Source organism: Mauremys reevesii, linkage group 16 (genome assembly GCF_016161935.1).
Source record: "Mauremys reevesii isolate NIE-2019 linkage group 16, ASM1616193v1, whole genome shotgun sequence".
Taxonomy (NCBI): domain Eukaryota; kingdom Metazoa; phylum Chordata; order Testudines; family Geoemydidae; genus Mauremys; species Mauremys reevesii.
In genome coordinates, this window is record NC_052638.1 from 26,598,279 (window position 1) to 26,619,809 (window position 21,531).

At 38.9% G+C, this 21,531-nt stretch overlaps 1 protein-coding gene across 9 annotated transcripts in view; it reads right to left on the reverse strand.

The window, feature by feature from the left end:
- GARRE1 (granule associated Rac and RHOG effector 1) overlaps positions 1 to 21,531 on the reverse strand; it is a 95,312-nt gene that overhangs the window by 57,604 nt on the left and 16,177 nt on the right. For 5 of the 9 annotated variants that reach the window (XM_039502960.1, XM_039502955.1, XM_039502958.1 and 2 more), the window contains exon 2: positions 14,040 to 14,118. The exons of 2 other annotated variants lie outside the window; for them this stretch is intronic. In XM_039502960.1, the coding sequence (XP_039358894.1) occupies positions 14,040 to 14,057 (18 nt within the window). In that variant the 5' untranslated portion in view covers positions 14,058 to 14,118. Of the gene's footprint in view, positions 1 to 14,039; positions 14,119 to 15,395; positions 15,431 to 21,531 lie in introns of all 9 variants that reach the window. 2 more of the 9 variants (XM_039502954.1, XM_039502961.1) reach the window with 1 other exon arrangement.

Consider the following 21,531-nt stretch of genomic DNA (forward strand, 5'->3'; position numbering starts at 1 on the left):
CAGTGATGCATTTTTTTTCCTCCTTGCTAGACAAGTTACAATGCCTTGGGGAAAGCTTGATTAAAATGTCAGTTTTCCTGATTGCATACAAATGTACTGAGAACAAGAGAGCGGGTTATCAATTTGTACACACAGTGGATATTTATGTTACTCTGAAGAGTAAAATGGTAACACAACATTTGGCCAAAATCTTAGGATTTTTAAGTATTTTTATTTCTGGACCATTTCTACCTGCTTGAAGAAAGATAACAGAATAATCACTTCACTGTCACATTCCCATGTGCTAGTTCAATGCTTTGAATATGACACATGTAGACTTGGCTTTTCCAAATTTTGTTGTTGAAGGAGAACTGACACTCATGCTCAGAAAATAAACTACTTCCAAGCAGAAAATTATTTATAATTTGGGACTCAAGTTTCACAAAATAACTTTTTTATTCTTATTGAATTTCTAAATAGTGCCATCATGGGCATATCCATAAGTAAAACCAACATAAGACAACCTTTAGGACACCTGGAACTCCTTAGTACCCTAAAATCGTCTAATCTTAATGGCAAGAATGCTCCAAACCTTACCTCTTATTCTTGACATTGAGTATGTGTGTAATACTACATGCATTTATTATACACACCACAATGAAATTTGCAATGTATATTGCACAAAATAAAAGTGAATGATCTTTCCTCTCTGCCTTTTCCCTCTTTCTATAGCTTTTCTTCAGTCCATAATATTGTTTTCACTCATTTTTTCCATGCTATTGTTTAAGTCCATGAATCCAGTGCAACTATGAAAAATCTGTAGGCTCCATATTATAACAGTTTGCACTTTATATCAGCCAACTCCTGCCATTTTAGAAAGAACTCAAAGGATTTCATTATAACTATGCAAGAACAGCATATTAACAGTCAAAAATGTAAATATGCAGTTTGTACCACACTTTGGAGACAATGGTGATATTCATAAAAATGAGCCGGAGGAAGTTAATCCCAGAAAAATCTATTAAACTGCAAATCGAAGTTGAATTCCTTGATGTATGTATTTATAGTAAAATTACTTTGTCTATGTACTATTAACATAAAAAAATATATTTACAGATATGGGAATCCATGAGTTGAAAAATAAATAAGGCTCAGAATGAATACTGACTGACTAAAATAGATTTCCTTTCACTCACTTCCATTTAGTACACAAGTAAGACAACTCTGGTGAAATCTGTGGATCATTAAAGTGATTTAAAAAAAAGGGGGGGGGCGCTCTGACTAGCGTTCTGAAACTGATGTGATGGTATTCTCAATGGGGTCTATTATCCTCTCAGTGTGTGGGGAGTTATGGTCATAACTCATACATAAGAATGAGATATGATATCAGAGTCTGGCAACTCAGGCACATATTTTTGTAAGTCTCTTAAAAAGACCATCATATTTTCAAATGGTGTACTAGGGTGTTTTTTTATTATTATTTTAGATTTGTAAGACACGTGCCCATCAGTTTCTAGGTACATTCATCATAGTTTAAAAAGTCAAATATGAATGTAACTAAGTTAATTCAGCTAATTCCTCAAAAAGAGAACTCTAAGCCAAAAAGGAGAAGAAAAAAAAAAACACATACACCCTGGACCCACTCAGACTACTTACTCAGGAAAAGCCTGAGCAAACAAAGCCTGCTGCAAGGCCTGAAGGTCAGCAAACTGCCAGAGTCAAGGGCCTCCCAAAGAGCATACACCCGGCCAAATTCCGCAATATAAATCCTGTGTGAATCCAAAATCATCCCACTGATGCCAGTGGAGTTATTCAGACTTCACAATAATGAAAAAATAAAATCTGCACACCAACCCCTGCTCCTCCATCCCCAGAACTAAAAATCAGGAAACTTATGAAAGTGCATCTCAGCTGCCTGAATTATTAATATAAATGGGTGGGAAGGCAGAGCGGGAAGGAAAAGTTTTTGGATCAGACCTAAAATAGGTAGCAGCCAGGATCCAAACCTTAAGGCTTCCTAGATCAACACCTAGAATTCCGATTAAAAACAAGTTGCTTGCCAGGAAAATCTAGGATCTCTACAACACAAGTGTAATAAGTTCAACACGAGAAGAAACTATTACTAACCCATTCCGTAACTGTTGTGCTTCAAGATGTGAAGTGGAATGGACGTGTACAAGTGTGTGCACACCCAGTGCACTCCTGTTGGAGCTTTTTCCATCAGCAGTACCTGTTGAGGCAGTGCATGCAACCCTCTGCGGCCATGCACTACTAAAATAGCAGAGCCACTCCTAACCCCCTCAGTTCCTTTTTACTGGACAGACTCTGGAAACACATATTTAAGAACAACAGTTATGGAATAGGTTAGTAACCATTTCTTCTTTGAATGATTGCACATCTCCATTCTACTTCAGATAACTCACAAGCAGTTCGATCTGGAGGTGGGATTGGAATCTACCTCAATAATGATCAAAGGACTTACATATCTAAATCTGGCATCTTCTCTAGATTGCTGAGAGATGGCATAATGGGAGGAAAGGTATGCACTGAAGACCAAGTTGCAATTCTACAAATGTCCAAAATACACACTTGGACTAGAAAGGCAGCAGAGTCTGTGTGAGATCCAGTTGAACATGCTAGCTCCCTGTTCAGAGAACTTTCATAGGGTTGTTCTATGAAATAGCCAATGGAAGAAGAGAGCCATCATGAGATTCTTTGAGAAGAGACCAAAAGTCCCTTTAAATTTTCTTTGCAATTGTTTGTGGCAATTGCAGACAAATTGAATGGTTTAGCCCTGTCCAAGTAATACACTAACCCTCTCTTAACATACAATATGTGGAGTCTTTCTTCATCCTTATGAGAATTAGGGTTTGGGAAGAAAGTGGGTATATATATTGCCTGACTGTTGTGTAAGAGAGATACCAGTTTGGTCACAAACTTCAGATGATGTCATAGGTATACCTGTCCTTTCAGAAGACTATACACAGAGGTCCAGAGATTTGAGCACGTAATTCATCCTCTCTCCTGGCCGAGATGAACACTACCAAAAAGGCTACCTTGTCTGAGAGATGAAGTAATGAACGTGTAGCTAACAGCTCAAAGGGATGATCCACTAGCTTTGCCAATATGAGGTTCAAGTCCCAAGGGGGAAAGAGGAGCCTTTACTTGGGGATATCACTGGTCCAGACCCTTCAAAAACCTGACTGACGCTCTAACCTCACTGCAGCATATTTTCTCGACTGTAGTGCTAGGGACCTCAATCTCCCAGATACTGAATCCTTGAACACAGTCTTTTGGAGCCTCTTCCTCCGTACCAGAGAAGGAGACCAGCACTGAGAGTCTGTCAAAACAGGTGTGTTCTTAATCAAAGCTCAGGACACATCTCAAATAGGGATGCTCAGAGTGTGAGCCCAGGGATGCCTCCATCAGAAGGTATTTTAGTCTGACTTCCCTGTCCTTTTTAGTTCTGGTCTTAAAGTCCCTGCAGATTTGGCACTGTCTCTGACATGAGCCTCTCCTAGGCACTTCAAGCACCTGGAGTGTGAATCACTACCCAGCATCGGCTTCTTGCACGCATCACAGGGCTTGAAGCCTCGGAACAGAGGAATGCCCCCGCATCGGGTTCCAGTACCCAAATGGTGGGAGCTGAACAGTACAAAAAAGTACCTCAATAAAGGAAACCTACTACATAGCTATTCTAATACTAAAACTATTAATGAGGACACATACTATATGTAAATGTAGAACAAGGGAAACTAGTAGTAGCAAGACAGAATTTCCAGCAACCGTCACGGACACTAAGAAGGAACTGGGGATGGATTTGGGAGCAGCTCTGCCCTTCATACCATCGCACAGCAGCATGAGGCAGCAGAGGGCATGAGCAGCACCCTCACAGGTGCTGCCGAGGGAAAAATCTCTGACAACAGAGCACTGGGCATGCACCTACATGAAATGAAATGGACATGTGCAATCACAAAGGAAAAACAGCATTTATTAGATATTTTTGTTTACATGTGAGTGGTCTTCAAGTGCAGCCACATGTACAACATATTGGAAATAACCAAGAGATGGTAAAATGTAGCAAAGCTTCAGTCAAATGGAAAAGTCAATTTCCTGGTCAGATGGTAGGGGGGTGCCTAGTGGGGGAGGAGGAATAGGGTTTTCTTGGTTTGTTTTTGTTTTTTAGACTTTTGGCTATCCCTCCTTTGTGAGAAAACAGTAGTAGTCAAGGACCCAAATGAACTAGTATTGACACCCTGAAAATTATTTATTTATTTTAGATGAAGTTTCAGGCTCCTAGAAAATACATAGGTTAAGGGAACAACTTTAAAACAAAAAATACCATCCATGCCTATTTTATAAAAATAGTAAGAATGAAAAGGAAAAGCCTCCAACTACAGAAAAAAGAATGTTTTGGTTTGAAGAGAAACATCAGTATAACAACTTTTACACTAAATGGCTTTGATCTTTTGTTGGGTAGCTGGGTTTTGGTTTTCTGTTTTTACGGTATCCTGAGTTAAACATGTATATTAAATCCACAGTTATAGAGCAAGTTTAGCCTCTACAGCAAGGGTAGTCAATAGGTGGACCGCAGGCCAAATCCACTAGACACTTTTGAATGGATCCTGAAATCTTTTTATTCACTACTTATCATTACTGGGTTTTTTTAATAATTTTCTCTGGAGTCTGGACCTTGACTATACCTTGAACAAGAAATCTGGACTTCAACAAAGAACAATTGATTACCCCTGCTCTACTGAATAGGTACACTCTACTAATGTGCTGACAAGGACATTAACACCAATATGTACCAGAAGTGAAATAGAATAAATATTAAATTAGCATTCAAAAGGCAAATTTCAACCCCATTTTTCCACTGATGCAATTTCAATTCTATTTCAATCCGAACTTCTCCAGTACTCTCAACTTGAGAATTAATAGTGCCAGCAGCATTATGATTACAATTTGGATCACAAGATAATGGAATTTCTGACTGATAAGGAACAAATAAATTTAAGTCTGCAAAGGTAGTTCAGCACAAAGCTTCACTACAGGGATAGTGATATGATTCAAAAAAAAAAAAAAAGGTAAAAAAGCAACAACAACAAAAAACGATTACCTCTTATCTTTCATAACTGTTGTTCTTTGAGATATGTTGCTCCTGTCCATTCCATTCTAGCTAGGTATGTGCACACCCACGTGCACAGTTGGAGATTTTTGCCTTAGCAGTATCCGTAGGGTCGGCAGTGGCGCCCTCTTCGGAGCAGCCGGCCCTACGCCCTCTCAGTTCCTTCTTGATAACAACTCTGTAAGAGAGGTAGGAGGGCAGGTAATGGAATGGACACGAGCAACACATCTTGAAGAACAATAGTTATGAAAGATAGGTAACTGTTTTTTCTTCTTCGAGTGCTTCCACGTTAATTCCATTCTAGGTGACTCAAGAAGTATCCCTGCAGGTGGGCTCGGAGTTCACAATTGTGCAGCTTGCAACACTGCTCTACCAAAGCCAGCTTTGTCTTGGGCTTGCTGGGTAAGCACATGAGATGTACACGTGTGGATAGATGACCAGGTATCAGGCCTGCAGATGACCAGGTATCAGGCCTACAGATTTCTCGAATAGGCACTTGAGCCAGAAAGGCCACCAATGAGGCTTGCACCCTAGTCGAGTGAGCAGTTACAATCACCGGAGGAGGCACTTTTGCCTGTTCATAGCAAAACCAGATACTGCTACTGTGACAAACAGCTGCATCGACTTACGAAACAGCTTGGTCCTTTCGATATAAAAGGTTAGTGCTCTCCTAACAAGAGAGCGCAATCTATGGTTCTCCTCAGACCCATGAGGCTTTGGAAAGAAGACTGGCAAGAACATGTCCTAGTTCATGTAAAACTGTGAAATAACGTTGGGCAGGAAAGCTGGGTGCGGCTGCAGCTGGACTTTGTCCTTGAAAAACACCGTATAGGGCGGCTCTGAGGTAAGCACTCTAATCTCAGAGACCCTACGAGCAGATGTTATGGCCATCAAGAATGACACCTTCCAAGAGAGTAAAAGAAGGGAACAGGAAGCCAATGGCTCAAACAGGGAGTCCCATAAGTTAAAGTTATGTCTCCCGAAAAGTGCTTGGTTGTTTGCGACCCTGAACTGAAGGCTGGCTGTGGAATAAATTTTCCTTCCAAAAAGGTCCAGCCTCTTGGCCTCTTTCCAGTAGAACTGGATTACCTGTCTTTCTTGTTGGCCTCAGAAACAACCAACAACCCCGAGGGAGGGTAGGTGTACAAATATTCAAAGCCCTTGGCTAGGACAAAATACTTCTTTTCAGCCCTCTTGGAGGTGGGCATGGTTCAGGATGGAGTTTGCCAGAGTACTTTGGCAATCTTTAGGACCCCATCGTGCACCAGGAGCATGGCACATGCGGTTGATGTGGAGAGCACATTAAACAAGGTTTCCGATTGCTCTGCCATTTCCTCCACCTGTAGGCCTAAGTTCGTGGCCACCCTTCGGAGCAGGTCTTGGTGCGTGCCTTAAAATCATTTGGTGGGCTAGCATGGGAGGGCCCTGCAACTGCCTCATATGGAGAAGATGAGGATGACTGGACCACCGGGGGAGGGTCCAAGGCTTCATCCCTCATGTGGGAAGGCTTTGTGGTGTGCACTCGCTCCTCCACCCCGGTGTCCGATTGAGTTTCTCACACCATTCCTGTTTCTCTGAAGTGGCAACTGACAATTGGTTCAAAGGAGGTACTGTCATAATTGGCATGCTCCAGGCACTCCAGTATGGCCACTGCGCCAGCCACTGGCCCTGCTGCCAAGATGACATTGTGGAGGTGGACACAGACTCAGGTGCCAAGTCACGCCGTCCTACCTTGGTGAGGGGCTGAACTCCCTTTCCGTGCCAGAGGAATCCCCTTCCAATGACCACAGTGAAGCCATCGATGCCTGAGTCTGGTGGCTAACCATCGCTGTAGGTGAAAGATGTCTTGAATAAGCAGATCAGTGCCGGGAGCAGGGGGATTGGGACCTTGTTGGGGACAATTCCCATGGTCTAGGTGTCAGCGACCCATATCGTCAAGATGGTTGGTGGGAGGATAACCAGTACCAGCCATAAGGTGACAGATATCTCTGTCTGGGTGAACCTCGTCAACAGGGTGGAGACCAGGAGTATGGTTCTGGCGATCCGAAGCCGCAAACCGACGACCTGGATTGACGCAGATATCTGAGATATGGTGATTGAGAGCGCTGCCACGGCTCCAGGAACCAGGGGCATTCGCTCACCCTCTGGGAGGTTGTTACGGCTGGCTTTCCCTTGTAGGGAGCCTTTCCTAGGGTCATGGCAAGATGCAGTGACAGCTGCGCTAGGAGATTAGGTTTTGCTCTCTGGACACCGGGAGAACCTGGGAAGACAGCGGCTCTGCCAAGAGTCTGGGACCTGTACCACTTACTGGGTACTAGAAAGCCCAATGGGGAGGCACCCCCAGGTGGTTCCGGGGCGGGTGGGCAGTCCGAACAGGGTCCTTTACCCAACGCCCCTTGTTTTTTCTTGCTCGGTGCCAAGTCATGCTTCTTCAATTTCTTCTTAGGCACCGGTGAAGGGGAGCGGTGCCAGGTATAACCCGGTGCTGGGGATGCACTGCACAATGAGGTAGAAGTACTGGGAGTCGAGTCTGGCCAGGACAGCTCCAAAGCCGGCCAGACAGCCACCACCATGAGGAGAGCCCTCAAACGGATGTCGTGTTCCTTCTGTGTCTTGGGACGAAAGTTCTTACAGGTACGACACTTTTATTTTACATGCGATTCCCCAAGCACTTCAGGCAGCTGCTATAGGGGTCACTAACAGGCATAGGCCTGTTACAGTCAGCACAGGGCTTAAAACCTGGAGACCAGGGCATGCCCCATCTGGGGCAAAGTCCCCACAGGGACCTTAACTAAGGCCTGGTCTACACTACGGGGCTAAGTCGACCTAAGTTACGAAACTCAGCTATGCGAGTCACGTAGCTTAGGTCGACTTATTGCGGAGTCTACACCGCACTGGGTTGATGAGAGAAAGTGTCCCATTGACTTACCGTACACTTCTCGTTCCAGTGGAGTACCAGAGTCTATAGGAGAGTGATCACTAGACTTGCTAAATCGACCCCCAGTGGATCGATCGCTGGTAAGTGTAGACATACCCTTACTAACTACAATGCTTAACAACTACTTCACTAAGCTAACTACTGTCAACAAAAATATTTACAAAAACACTAAAACATAAATCAAAGGAGAAACCACTAACCACTTGCTAGGCAAGGGAAAGAAGCGCTCCGACCAATTGCCACAAGCAGGAAGGAACTGAGAGGGCATAGGGGTGGCGGCACCTAATATACTGACACATGAGCATGGCACTCAAGAGGGTGCCACAGCTGACCCTACGGATACCGCTAAGGCAAAAATCACTGACGACTGTGCACGCGGGCGTGCACACACCTAGAATGGAATCGACATGAGCAAAAAACTCGAAGAACATATACAGGCTACACAAGTTCTAAATGACAGATTTTTGAAGATAACTGTCATAAGCATAGTAATAACCAACCTATTGACTGTAAACCTGGTAACCTCTGTAAAAAGTTACAATATAGAGCTATTTATGTCCTTCTCAAACATTAGTTTTCTGTATAATAAATATTTAACATAAAAGAGAAGTACATTTTGTTTTACACACCTTTTCTAATTTAACTGTCTTGAAAGCAATTTTACCTTTTGTTAAGATAAACTACTAGTAATTTCCCTGCCTAGTTTTTGGCTGGTACAAGATACTTTTTAACAAGTCGTAATTTTGATTCAAGAAGTAAAATAAGTTGTTCACCTTAACCAAGTTAAAGACAAATGTAATCAGACCTCTAACTAGCAAGCAAGTTTATTTGTAAATATTTCAAATTTATATCAACAGATATAAAAATGAAGGTCTAGAAACAACAAGTGGGTTTTAGTGAATTTACTATGCTAGCTCTCCAACCATGACTTCCACTTCACAGAACTTCGCCAGTGATAGAAAATTAAGGGGAAAAGGTTTGCTATTGCTAAGATATGGCTGGGTTTTAAATGTTCTTGGGTGATGGAATAGCTTTGTTGGATCTCTAAAGTGACCTTCTCAAAACAAGCCAATATTAACTCCTTTGTGCTAATGATTTTATTTTGGCTATCTGATATTTGTTTTATAATATTGATCAGCGGTAACAGATATCTTACAAAAACAGATAAAGACAAAACCCTGCCCTGAAAAGCTGCTATCAATAGAAGCTTCAGGAATTTAGTGGGGGAGGATGGAGGAAGACCAGACACTTTGTAAGAGTCTTCTCCACAACTTGAGAATTAATCTAGTCCATTGAAAGCCATTACTGAGTAGTTTGTTCAGCAGTTAGCTTCTGAAATACTGCAGTATTTTCAAGTTATCATACCATGATAGCTTTAGAGGCAGCACTTTACAGATACTTTGTTTAATTTGGCAATATGAGCAAAAGTAAGTACCTAGTGCCCTTATCAAAGCATCTTAAAACATACTACCGCCTGTTATCTGTGATACAGTGCTTAACATGCATCTAGAACTTGAGTTTCTTCTTTCATATTTATTTTGCTTAAAATAACTGCTTGTATGAAACAACAGATTACAAAGTAACATATGGAAGGCATTAGTATTCATGACTAACTTATTACAGTTTTTCCATACATAAAAGATCAACTAATCCATTACACTTAAACTGAATAGATAGGTTCCTGATGAAGCACTAGTACATCCTCCATTAATGGCTGAAGGAAGAGAAGGAAAAATAATCCTTATTTTTAAAATGTTTTCAACAAAAAACTTTTTGCCAATAAGAACAGTGTATTTGCTGTGGTAATTGCTCACAACTAAGGATAGCAGAGCTGCCCTAAAAAGAAACAACGAGGAGTCCGGTGGCACCTTAAAGACTAACAGATCTGTTAGTCTTTAAGGCACCACTGGACTCCTCGTTGTTTTTGTGGATACAGACTAACACAGCTATCCCTCTGATCCTAAAAAGAAAGAGAGACTATTGGCCTAACTCTGCTGATGCTTCAGAAGAAGAAAATTCATAAAGTTTTAATACTACTACAAACATTCATTTGGCACCCATCATGGTATTTAGGTGCTTTCATGTGGCTCCTACTCTCTGCTAGACTCTCATGAAGTAAATGGTTTAACTTTACTGCTCTCAAGATAGGTTGTTCAATTGTTTACTATCACATCAAACCATAAAAATCCTCAAAATGTCTAATTCAATTAATTTAACACAGAAAAGTCATGGAATCCATGGACTCCCTTAACAACAGTCCAAACATAGATGATTTAGCAGGGCTGAACCATAAGTATGCATCCAGTTTTGGCTATAGCATGACAGAACCACCAACTGCAAAGTACTAACTTACAAATTTAATAAAGAATTTAAGTATACCTGACCAGCTTATTCTACTTGCCATTGAATGTTTCCACCCCAAAAATCAGACTATTTTCTAACTGAAAAAATGCCAGAGAGCCCCCCTCCTGTACCAGAATCACAAAACCACTTCCTTTCAAAACAATTTCCATTTAAACCCAGCCCCACAAGCAGCAAATTGTGGAAACTAGTGAACCCACAATAAGAGTCATAGGTGCTGGAACTAGGTGTGTTGGGGATGCTGCCGTACCCTCTGGCTTGAAGTGATTTCCATCACATACAGGGTTTTACAGTTTGGGTCAATGGCTCTCAGCACCCCCACTATACAAATTGTTAAAGCACCCATGATAAGAGTCTATCTGATGCCAGATTGTTCTCCATCCTCTCTTCTCTGATTAATACTGAATTTCTCCAGTCCAGGAAACAGGAAGGTCCAGGATTGTTTGTCCCTTCTAAGATCAAAATATGACCAGAGCAAACAATACCAAAGCCTCAACTTTTTCTCTCATTCTGTTAATTATGAAACCCTATATTTGGTGCATAGGCTTCAGGAAATGAAAGGCAAGAAAAGAAGAGGGTTGTGGGTCAAATAATCAAATTCAAGTACTATTGTAAGTAGTCAGTCCTGTTGCCTTATATAAACAAAGAAAAATGTGAGAAAGTTACTTTGACTCTGCGTATCCTGAGCCTTAGCAGCGCTGGAACTAAGGTCTTGTCTTCATGGCCATGCCACAGACTACGTGGGTATGAACTGCAGCACACACTGATGTACTGTTGTAACTGCCCCGTGTAGACCTTGGTAGCACAAACTAAAGGGTAACTTGTTCACATTAATGTAATACTATAACAAACTATGAACCTTTTAGTTTGTGCTAGCAAGGGCAGTTACAGCACAATATTTCAGTGTGTGCTGCAGTTCATACCCCATAGTCTGCTCTGCAGGGAAATGTAGACAAGCCTTTAGTCTAAGCAAAAAAAAAGTTCTGCAAAGCTATTTATGATTTCTGACTGCTGCGCTGACTTTACTAAGGGCCAGTTTTTGATAACCATGCTCAAAGACGATACTCTACAACTAGTCACATTTAAGAAAATGGTTTAATGGGACTACTTGTAGAATGAATTGCTCTTCTACAGGAATGAATTGCTCTTCTACAGGAGTAAGGGAGTAGTTGGTCCTTTGAAGTATTCCAACACACTCTGGAGATGCCTCAATCACTTCATTATATGAAAAGCCTTAGGATAGGATCACTTCCTATGAGGAAAACTGTATTTACTGCACAAAGATGACTTGTTTAAGGATATTTAGAAAGTTGTACAGATTACATGCAAACCTGTTGCTGCTCCACAGAAATTTAATTCATCATCATTTTATACTTTGACACAAACTCATACAGAGCAGAGAATCTGGGCTAAGATTATATTATGCAGGAAAAGTGACTTAATGCATAAGATTCTGATACCAAAGTCTCTACGGAATCAATTTAGTGTTATTAATTTGTGGAAACTGATTATATGGATAGTGAGACAGTGTAGCCTTACTTTGTGATATATATCAAAGCAGAAAGTTCCAATACTGAACACTGGGAATCACAGTAGAGTATCTGAGGTCAAAGAAAGCACTTTAACAGGTTTGCTATTTAGGTCAGTGGCTCTCAAACAGTGGCTCTCAAACTTAAACCTCTGAGTGAGACCGCCCTTATAAGTTAAAAACACTTTTTAATATATTTAAGTGGACTTTTCTAGAAAGCATAGAAATTAATTTTCATAAATATAGATTAAATAGTTATTTACATAGTTTACATTATTTGTATGTGATTATACACACCTAAGTGAGCACGTCTATTGAAATGGTTGCTAAATCTCTAAGCCGTATTTTTAGATAGACTGATTTTAGTTAGTGCATTCCCATGGCATGTTTTATAATAGACATGACCTTTAGAAGTCAGGCTCTCCTTTAATGAGTTCGGTTTTGTTATACCTTTTAGATCTTATTTCTATTACATAGAAGGATTAATAGACAAGACTTTAGTCAGCAATACATTGAAACAATGAACTGAATATAAATTATCTTCATTCAGTTAGCCATTTAAAACTCTTCAGTGAGTGGCTGGAGAGATATTTTATGTAATATATATGAACACTACAAGTATGGGAGATTGATGGCACACAGCAAGCCCTGAATATTAAAGTAACTACAAGACTAGTAAGAGGAATGCCCTTCTTAGATGTTTGCAACAATAAGAGTAGGAGAGAAGAATCTGTCTCAACATATAACTGCAACTCAATACCCACATAATTTTTTTCCCAAATACACATTTCTTCTGTGATTTCACTGTAATGCTGCTTAAGATTGTATCTTCCACATTCTCTTTAGACTGCACTGCATCCCAGTGAAAAATTACAAATATGATTTTTCTTTAAACAGTGTTATTTCTGATGTGTGTATGTACAAATGAAATAGCTATAGCTGCCAAATATTTCCACGTATAAATTATTCACTCTACTTATGGATATTAAACAAAATTAAACAACACTAATGTACCAGGAAAATACTAAACTCGATCCAGAATTTTCATTCCTTGTAATACAGTTTATAGAGTCTGTTTACTGTGATATTATCACCGCCCCACTATTTTCCCTCTTTAAAAAAAAATAAATAAATAAACGAAAAATCCAGCATCCAGGCCCTCCTGTTTCCAAGAGATATTTCTTATGGTTATCTAAATAAGAGTTCTGTACTCCGAATAGCATGTATTCTTTTGAGTTCTAAAAATAAAAAGAGGAAAACATCATATCAGGACAATGCTGACCTCGGCACATACATTGGCCTAAAGGCCTCATGACAGTTGTGAAACATGAGCTTTTTCTCGTCAAGCTAATATAGAAATTCATGTCTCCATGCCACAACTCTTGTGTTTTGACAAGCAGACTTTCCAAATGGTTTATAGGCTTACTCTATTTAAATAGCAATAGATTCACCAGTGAACTCTTGGAGCTTTGCCCAGGAAAGCAAGCCATGTTCTATGTAGGAAAGATAGGGACATGGTTATTAGGCCCTTCACCTCTTATGTTGAAAATTATGGAATTAGCAGAAAGATGTAATAGTGAAAAATTAAAACTAATGAGAAGTGTATTTTGACATATTACCTTTGAACATTACATTTACCAGCTTTGCTCCCTGAAGTCCGTAGGAAATTCTGTCATTGTAAGGATGGCAGTATTGATTCATAGTCATTACAATATTTAAATAAACCAAAGCAGTCCAGTGCAAATATGAGCTGATTTTGATATAAAAGCAGAAAACACTATAGTTTCTACAGGCACCTCAAACTCATGATATAAAATTACTGCAAGTGGCAAGGTCATAAATAGCACTAATTGACAGGCTACTCTGTAATTTGGTTAGCTAAGATTTCAAACAATTATTTGAACTAAGTTTTTATGATAGGCCATATTTTAGAATAATCAATACAGTGTTTTATTGCTGTCCTCACATTCATGACATAATCTGCTAGTTTCATTATGTTAATGAAGTATCTAAAATGGACTTCAACAGCTGATGAAGGTACTATTGGGTGACATAGAAGCCTGAGATTTCAGAGATTAAACCCCTTAAAATAGTAGTATGCATACCTCACAAGCATTCCTCATTTTTCATTACAAAAAAGCTCCTTGCTCCTCCTCAACATAGCGCTGCTCTCTTCATTAAGAACTAGGATTTAAAAAGAAAGTGTCACAAGCAGTCCAGATTTTAAAAAGCAAGTATTATTTAAACCCACATAAAAGTCACTCCAGTACTATGGAGGACATTGCACATTAATTTATAACGTTTAAATCAAATTTTGAGCCCAGATTCTAACTATTTAAGAAGAAAACAAAAATGAGAAGTGCACAGTCAATGTATTACTATTTTGCAAGACCATAATCCCTCTCTCACAAAAAACCCCAATGCTTTGTGCTCATCTGATCCCTCTCCTTGCTTTCCTGCAGATAACTAAAATATCCTTGCTAGAGATGCTCAAATTCCTACAAACATAATTAATGGTATAACAAACAAAAGAGAATAAAAGATAAATGTTGTAGAACAAGAGGCTCCCTAAACCTTCTTTGACAAGAGTCTTTTCTAGTGAGCTTCATTCCACATTTCCCAGAAGTGTAATAGATTAAATCTTTGAGACTTCAATAAGTAGTGCCCTCTATTAATAGCTTCAGTAATACTGTTTCCTATTTTACACCATGGCATTAATTTGTTATCCTGTGCACGAAGTTGCACCGAACGTCAACTTTAAACAATATAAATATGAAGTTACACACACTGAGTTATGAGTGTTGGGGGATTCTTTTACATTTATTTCTATAACTGTAATACATATATTGTGTTTTTAGGAATTTAATAAATTTTCTTTTTTGGGTGGACTTTGTTTACATGTCCTTTATAATTTTAATTTAACTTACTTTGAGATTAAAAACAAGCTAAACATTGTTAATATTAAAAAGATAATGAATGATTTGTTTAGAGACCATTGCAATTTTCAGAGAAGCAGGAAAACAATATTTATTTCACAACAAAACATAGTGAGCGTTATAAAAAAAACTCAAGTCCCACTTTTGAAAAATAATTCTAATTTCCCATAATTAGCACAGAACCCCATAAAGAATATGAAGGATTTGAAAATACAGTACTTATTAGAACAGCTGTTTGTTTACAAAAGCATACATGGAATTCAGCTGACATATCTAAGCAGCATGCATAACTTCTCTAGCTTAAGGTGTTAAACTACTGAATAAAGTACTGGGTATGGAAAGACATATAGCAATCATTAAAATGTCACTTATATAAGTGCTAATGTGTTGGGGTAGGTTTGTTTAAGAGAGACTAAATATATTCCAGAGTTAAAAATCAGCATTCTTGAAAATGTCTTTTTTGTTTGCCCTCTGAAGAGCTCTGTAAATATAATAGTAAATATTACAAAATATCAAGATAACTACCTATGTTAATTTGCAGAAGTAGCAGTTTGCTGCATCTGAAAGTAATAACAGTTTGGCAAAAATCTTACTAACATCACAAATAATAAAAACAGTTAATACATGTATGGCAAATGAGTATATAACAAGGCTTTATCTACAGAAACACATCTGATAGGATGGTTATACTCTGAAAAGTGATTACCGGTAAGTGGCATTATCTTACTCAATAGATCTGTTCCCTCTGCATATTCACACAGCTAACTTTAGTGCCAAAACCAAATGTATATTTTTTTTTTAATTCCTGTTAGTCTATCAAAGTCAACAAGGTCGTAAGAGAATACGCTCAATTCTTCTTTTGGTTGGTTGACATAATTGCTTTTAAGTTCCTATTAGTACATTTGTGCAAAATAACAAGATTGCCTCGTTGTAAATGAGGGCCTAACATGGCCTGTTTAAGATTTATACCTGTGGGACAGCAGTAATTATTGAGTTTTGTTTTTGTACTTTTGATCTTTCCAAAGAAAAGCCTTTGATCATTTGGTGTGCTAATTTAAACATCTAGTATGAACAATTCAAACAATTATATATAATCTTAGCCCCATATCAAAACATATTGGGACAAAAAGTTATAGTAAGAAATGTCACAATGTCAGTGGAAAGAAAAATTAATTTAAATAAAACTATCAGGGGTCTCCTTAGGGGGAAACCTCTGCAAGGATACCCCCAGCAAGGATAATAAGCTCTTGTCCTGTCGGGGTGGGGAGAAGTTTGCCCACTTGCAGAAAATCCATCCCCCACAATAGTCAATCCCAAGAGAATCTGTAGGTAGCCCAAGAGATCAGGAAGGAGGCCCTATGCCCCCATCCATTGTAACCCCAGTGACACCTCCTCCCAGAGAGGCTTCTTTCCCACACTCTGGCTCAGCTGCTCCATTGGCACCATTATAAGGACACCCCTTACTGATGCAGCTCCCTGTGACCATGGCAGGGGCTAGACAGAAAAGGCAATACAACCAGAGTTTAAGTTCTGAAGGGCCAAAGTGTGAATACTCTCCCACCCCCCCACACTTCTCCCAGTCCGTCCAGCCTCTATCCCTCCCAAAAGTGCAATCTTGGTCCCACAAAGAGAGGGCTTCATCAGACCCTGTTGGTGGAGAGGCACTGATAGTATCATGGAGGCGAACCACAAACAGATCAAGGCAGGCATGATCTGTCCTCATGTTGCTTTTAAGCCTTCATTTCTGACTCCAGTTGTGTAACTTAAGTTTTCCCCCAGTAGAAGCCACAAGATATAGCTGCTGCTATGTTACACCTTAAAAGATCAACTTTTAATAAATAGATTTAGTAATCTAACCTAACAAAATGGGGTCTGTTGATTAGAGACAAGTGACTGTACTAAAGACTGAACATTCTGAAAGCTTAAATTATTATTTATCAGAGCTTGCTGAAAACTAAGATCTATAGAGACATAACTCCAATGTTACTAGGAACTATGCATGCACACCAACAGAAGAGTAGGCCTGTATATCTAACTAGCCAAGTTTCGTGGTAGCTCTGTTAATGAATATTGGAATGTTAACAAGATTATTAATATTTCTTCATGGTCTCCTTTATCTGATACCAGCTGACATATCAAGTACATTTTAAAAACAATGCTTTGTCAGCATTTAAAGCCAGGTCTACAATAGAAAATATTTGCTGATATAGCTATTCCAACAAACCCTCCTCATGTAGGCACAGTTTATACTGGCAAAAAATGTGCTTCTGCCGCAACAGCTTATACCATTCCCCCCAAATGAAATAAGCTATATTGTCAAAAGTACTTTTTTGCCAATAAAACTGTGTCTACAGTAGGGCATTAACAGTATAAAAATGTCAGACACGCACCACGTGTGACATTACGATATTGGCACAAGTTTCAAGTATACAGATCTGGCCTAAACTGTGTTTTTAAATGGTTACATAAAACTAGATTTTTCAAAAGTAACCTTCTAGCCACAAGGATTATTAGTTTTGCAGTAGCAACCAAAGAGTCCAATCACAACTGCATCCACCATACAAATGCATAGACAGGTGTCTTCTCAGGAAAACTTACAACATGAAAGACAAACACCAACAAATTATGGGAGGAAAGGGGATACAACATACAAGAAGAGTAATCCATTTTTATTTTTTTTAATTCCCCAACTACCCTTCAGCTTAGCCCTTATTAGTGCCTTTCTCCCCTTCCTCCCTCAGGCTACAGACCTTGAAGCAACCTTGTTCTATTTTTCTCCCCCAGAGAAGGTTCCATGTCTGAAACATAACCTCTAATCTTATTTTCTATTTTTAGCACACATTTCAGGAACCTTCTCGCATTTTTTTAAATTAAATATTCTCTTCTGCAGTGGACTGTGGTTCCTACATCAGAATGCACTGAGTATTTTAGAATTTGTGAGCCTACACTCACAACTGAGGAAGATTTTATTTTAATTTTGAATTAAGTTTGAGTTTGAATATTTTATTCTATTTTTAGAATTAATTTGAAAGACTTCACTGTGAAGAGACCTTCCAGTATTATGGTTAGTATTCCACTTCAATAGCAAAGACAGTTTTACTTGTTTGAGTTTTTAATCGAAAACACACCATTTAATACACAAACATTTAGAACTGCATATGTTGCATTTTGGTTTTGCAAAGCAAAACAATTCCCAAAGATTTAAATATAGTTAGTGCATATTTGTAGCCATTAAGCTTATAGTCTTGTTAGTTGTAGGTTTTTCATTATGCAGTGGAATAATGATTCTCAATGGCAAATACTTATAGCAAGTCTTTATGCAAACCTGTTAAAGATCCTCTTTTTTACTATTTTGTGCACTGATCATCTGGTTTAGTACCATGGAATTTCTTGCCCTAATTGGATTAAGGTCCTTGGTTGGCCCCTGAATTGTATGTCATCAACAGTAATTCTCTCCTGTACCTAATTTGAGCTGTGAAGGTATTAAAGGAATGTTTAGGGCCAAATTTTGTCTCCTGCTACTCAAACCCAAGTAATCTGGCTTGAGTGCTCCCTGGGAAGGAATCCTCCCTCCGAAGGTTACTGAAACACCAAAAGAGCTTTTCCCATTATTTATGTAGCCTCAAGGCTGTCATGATGTCTGCCGCAGACTTGCCCTCCACTCACAACACAGTGGTAGGTTTATATTTGGAGAATTTACATTGTTGCAGGTTCTCCAACCATATGCCAACCCTCCACCTCACACCCTGCAGTGTGCTGTGGATGAAGACCCATACAGCACAGATCCTCAGGGAATGTGTGCAGCTCCCTACAGCTACATTGTGGAGAAGGGACAATGGTTTCTCCATTATGCATGAACGCCTACTCATTGTGTCAAAAATAAGTGACTGGCACAATAATCTCATACATTGATTGTGCAATACAAGAGACTTCCACTGTACTCATTTTAAATTAAATGAGTTCAGAAACTATCTTGATGCACTTCTAGTGTTCCCATCACCCTTGTACCCAGACACTCAAAACTACACCAGTTTACATCTACACTATTAGTTGTTAGTTAAAATAGTGGTCAGTATAGAAGCTTGCTTACAATCAAATTGTCCCAACTAGCTCACAAGATTGCTTAACTGCACTTGTTTTAGACATAGCTGAATGAGATGATCTGACCACAGAAGCAAAACCAGGAAATGGGGATAAGAACATAAGAATGACCATACTGGGTCAGACCAAAGGTCCATCCAGCCCAGTATCCTGTCTATCAACAGTGACCAATGCCAGGTGTCCCAGAGGGAGTGAACCTAACAGGTAATGATCAAGTGATCTCTCTCCTGCCATCCATCTCCACCCTCTGACAAACAGAGACTAGGGACAACATTCCTTACCCATCCTGGCTAACAGCCATTAATGGACTTAACCTCAATGAATTTATCTAGTTCTCTTTCAAACCCTGTTATTGTCCTAGCCTTCACAACCTCTTCAGGCAAGGAGTTCCACAGGGATTGTTTGACTCCCAATTCAAATACCAAGACACAGAGTTTAGCAAAAAATGTTTAAAGTTTACATAGTATATTTTACAATAATCTATATTATAATAATCAGAACTAATGTCTCAATAAATACCACTGACATTTGTTCCATGTTCTCTGTCTACAATTTCATGCTTCCATCCCATTTTGGACATGGCATCCTAGGTCAATATAGCTGTGACTTTTAAAACTGCTATTTCAGCTTTCATTCTCCATCTAAGACAGGAGAAAACTTTAGGATATCAGTTTTTTAGAAAACCAAACAGCTTAAGTTTAGAACTTAACTGAAAATCTGTGAGGTAAAATTTATTTTTAGTTTGTTGCTTTCTGAACTAAAGATTTGGGACAAGATTTGAGAAGGGTGACATTTCTTTATAAAAGCAGTAGCTAGAGTGGGAGAACGGCCTCCATCAGTGAACGGTAAGGAGAACTAGGCTGGAAGAGTAAATAGAGCAAACAGGCTGAAGAGTTTAGGTGAATAAAATTTAAACTGGAGAGGGATGAGGCATTTTGAATAAAACACAGCAGCCTCCCTTAGCTGGATTTAGAAATGGACTGGAAACTAGTAACAATAAAGATGTTAATATTTTGTTTCTGCATTTTTAAATATAGCATTGTCAATCTCAAGCATTTAAATATTATAAGTCAGTCCCCAATATATCATGAGATTTTAAACATAATATATTTGGAGTTCTTTCTATTTGCCTTCTGGTTTTGAGTCTTTGGGGTCCACACTTTTCTTCTCTGCAGCCAGGATGACTAGAAACTTTTTAAAAAAAAGAAAAAGCTGAGTTTCTCATATAATCAATGCCCGCAAGAGCTGAGGCTTTAAGAAAAAACACCAAATATCTCTAGACTCATGATAAAATTATGATGTTTTTTAATCAAGTTAATAAAATCATTTGCCAAATGAAAAAAAGACTTTAGGGGAGAAAATCTTTAGACTTCTAAAGAGGGGATGATAGTGTTTAAAATGCAAAACAGACAAAACTTCCATTTTCCAGTGACCCTTCAATAACTGCTCTAAAAAATTTCTCAAGTTATATTGTGTTGTCGCACCATCCTAGTCTCCAACAAATTGCTCAATTAACAAAAACTAATACAAAATTACTTGTCAAGAGCAGCTCTTAAATATTTGAAAAATTGTTTCATATTATTCCAAGTTTTTATATGAAAGTACAGAAATGAGAAGAATAGCTGCTGAAGTCCTGCTTGAAACACCCAAACATGTTTTCACTCCAGATCATCCCAGGGTTAAATGAACTAAGTTTATATAGTTTCTAAGTTGCGTAACAAAATTATTTATCTCATTTGTTGTAAAAAATGAGTTCCCAGGTATATTACCACAATTTTCCATATCAATAACTTGCTGTAGCTCTTTAAATTGTAATTGAGTTCTTTTCTACATACACTATATGGCAGGTTCACATCAATTTTAAGTGATTTCACAGAAATATTGTGTATCTCTGCATATCCCATATTGGGGAATGTATCTCATACTCCTTTGTTTTAAGTGTTATGATTAATGGAGCCAGGCTTTCTTGGCAAGTAAGTAGAGAACAAAATATGGGCTGGAAGATTAAAAGATGGATTCTGAGGCATGAGATGAACTAAGCCTTCAATAATGTGAGGTGTATGCCTATAATTACACAATAGTTAAAAATAGTTTAAGAGGCTGCTGGTATGACTTAACTGTTACTACATTACACCTGCACATGAGAAAACCTAGATTCAAAGCTACTGTGGTTCACTCAAAGCAAGAAGAAAAATAATTGGAATAATGATGGTGGAGAAATGCTCTACCTTTATGGGGAAGATATCTATCTACTACTGTACATTGTTTGAAACATTTCCTAATGACTGACTGGCAATGCATTCCCTGAACTGTTAGCTGGATATGTTGGTCTTCTATTAGGGTAGTGACATGAGAAAAGGTGGAGACAGAGTGAGCAACCACAACAATGACCCATTTAAAATGCTACGTTTTTGCTTCATAGTGCTAAATTCCCTAGGTATACCATGCTGGGATAGGTAGGGTTGCCAGGTGTCCGGTTTTCGACCGGAACGCTTGGTCAAAAAGGGACTCTGGCGGCTCCGATCAGCACCACCAACCAGGCCATTAAAAGTCTGGTTGG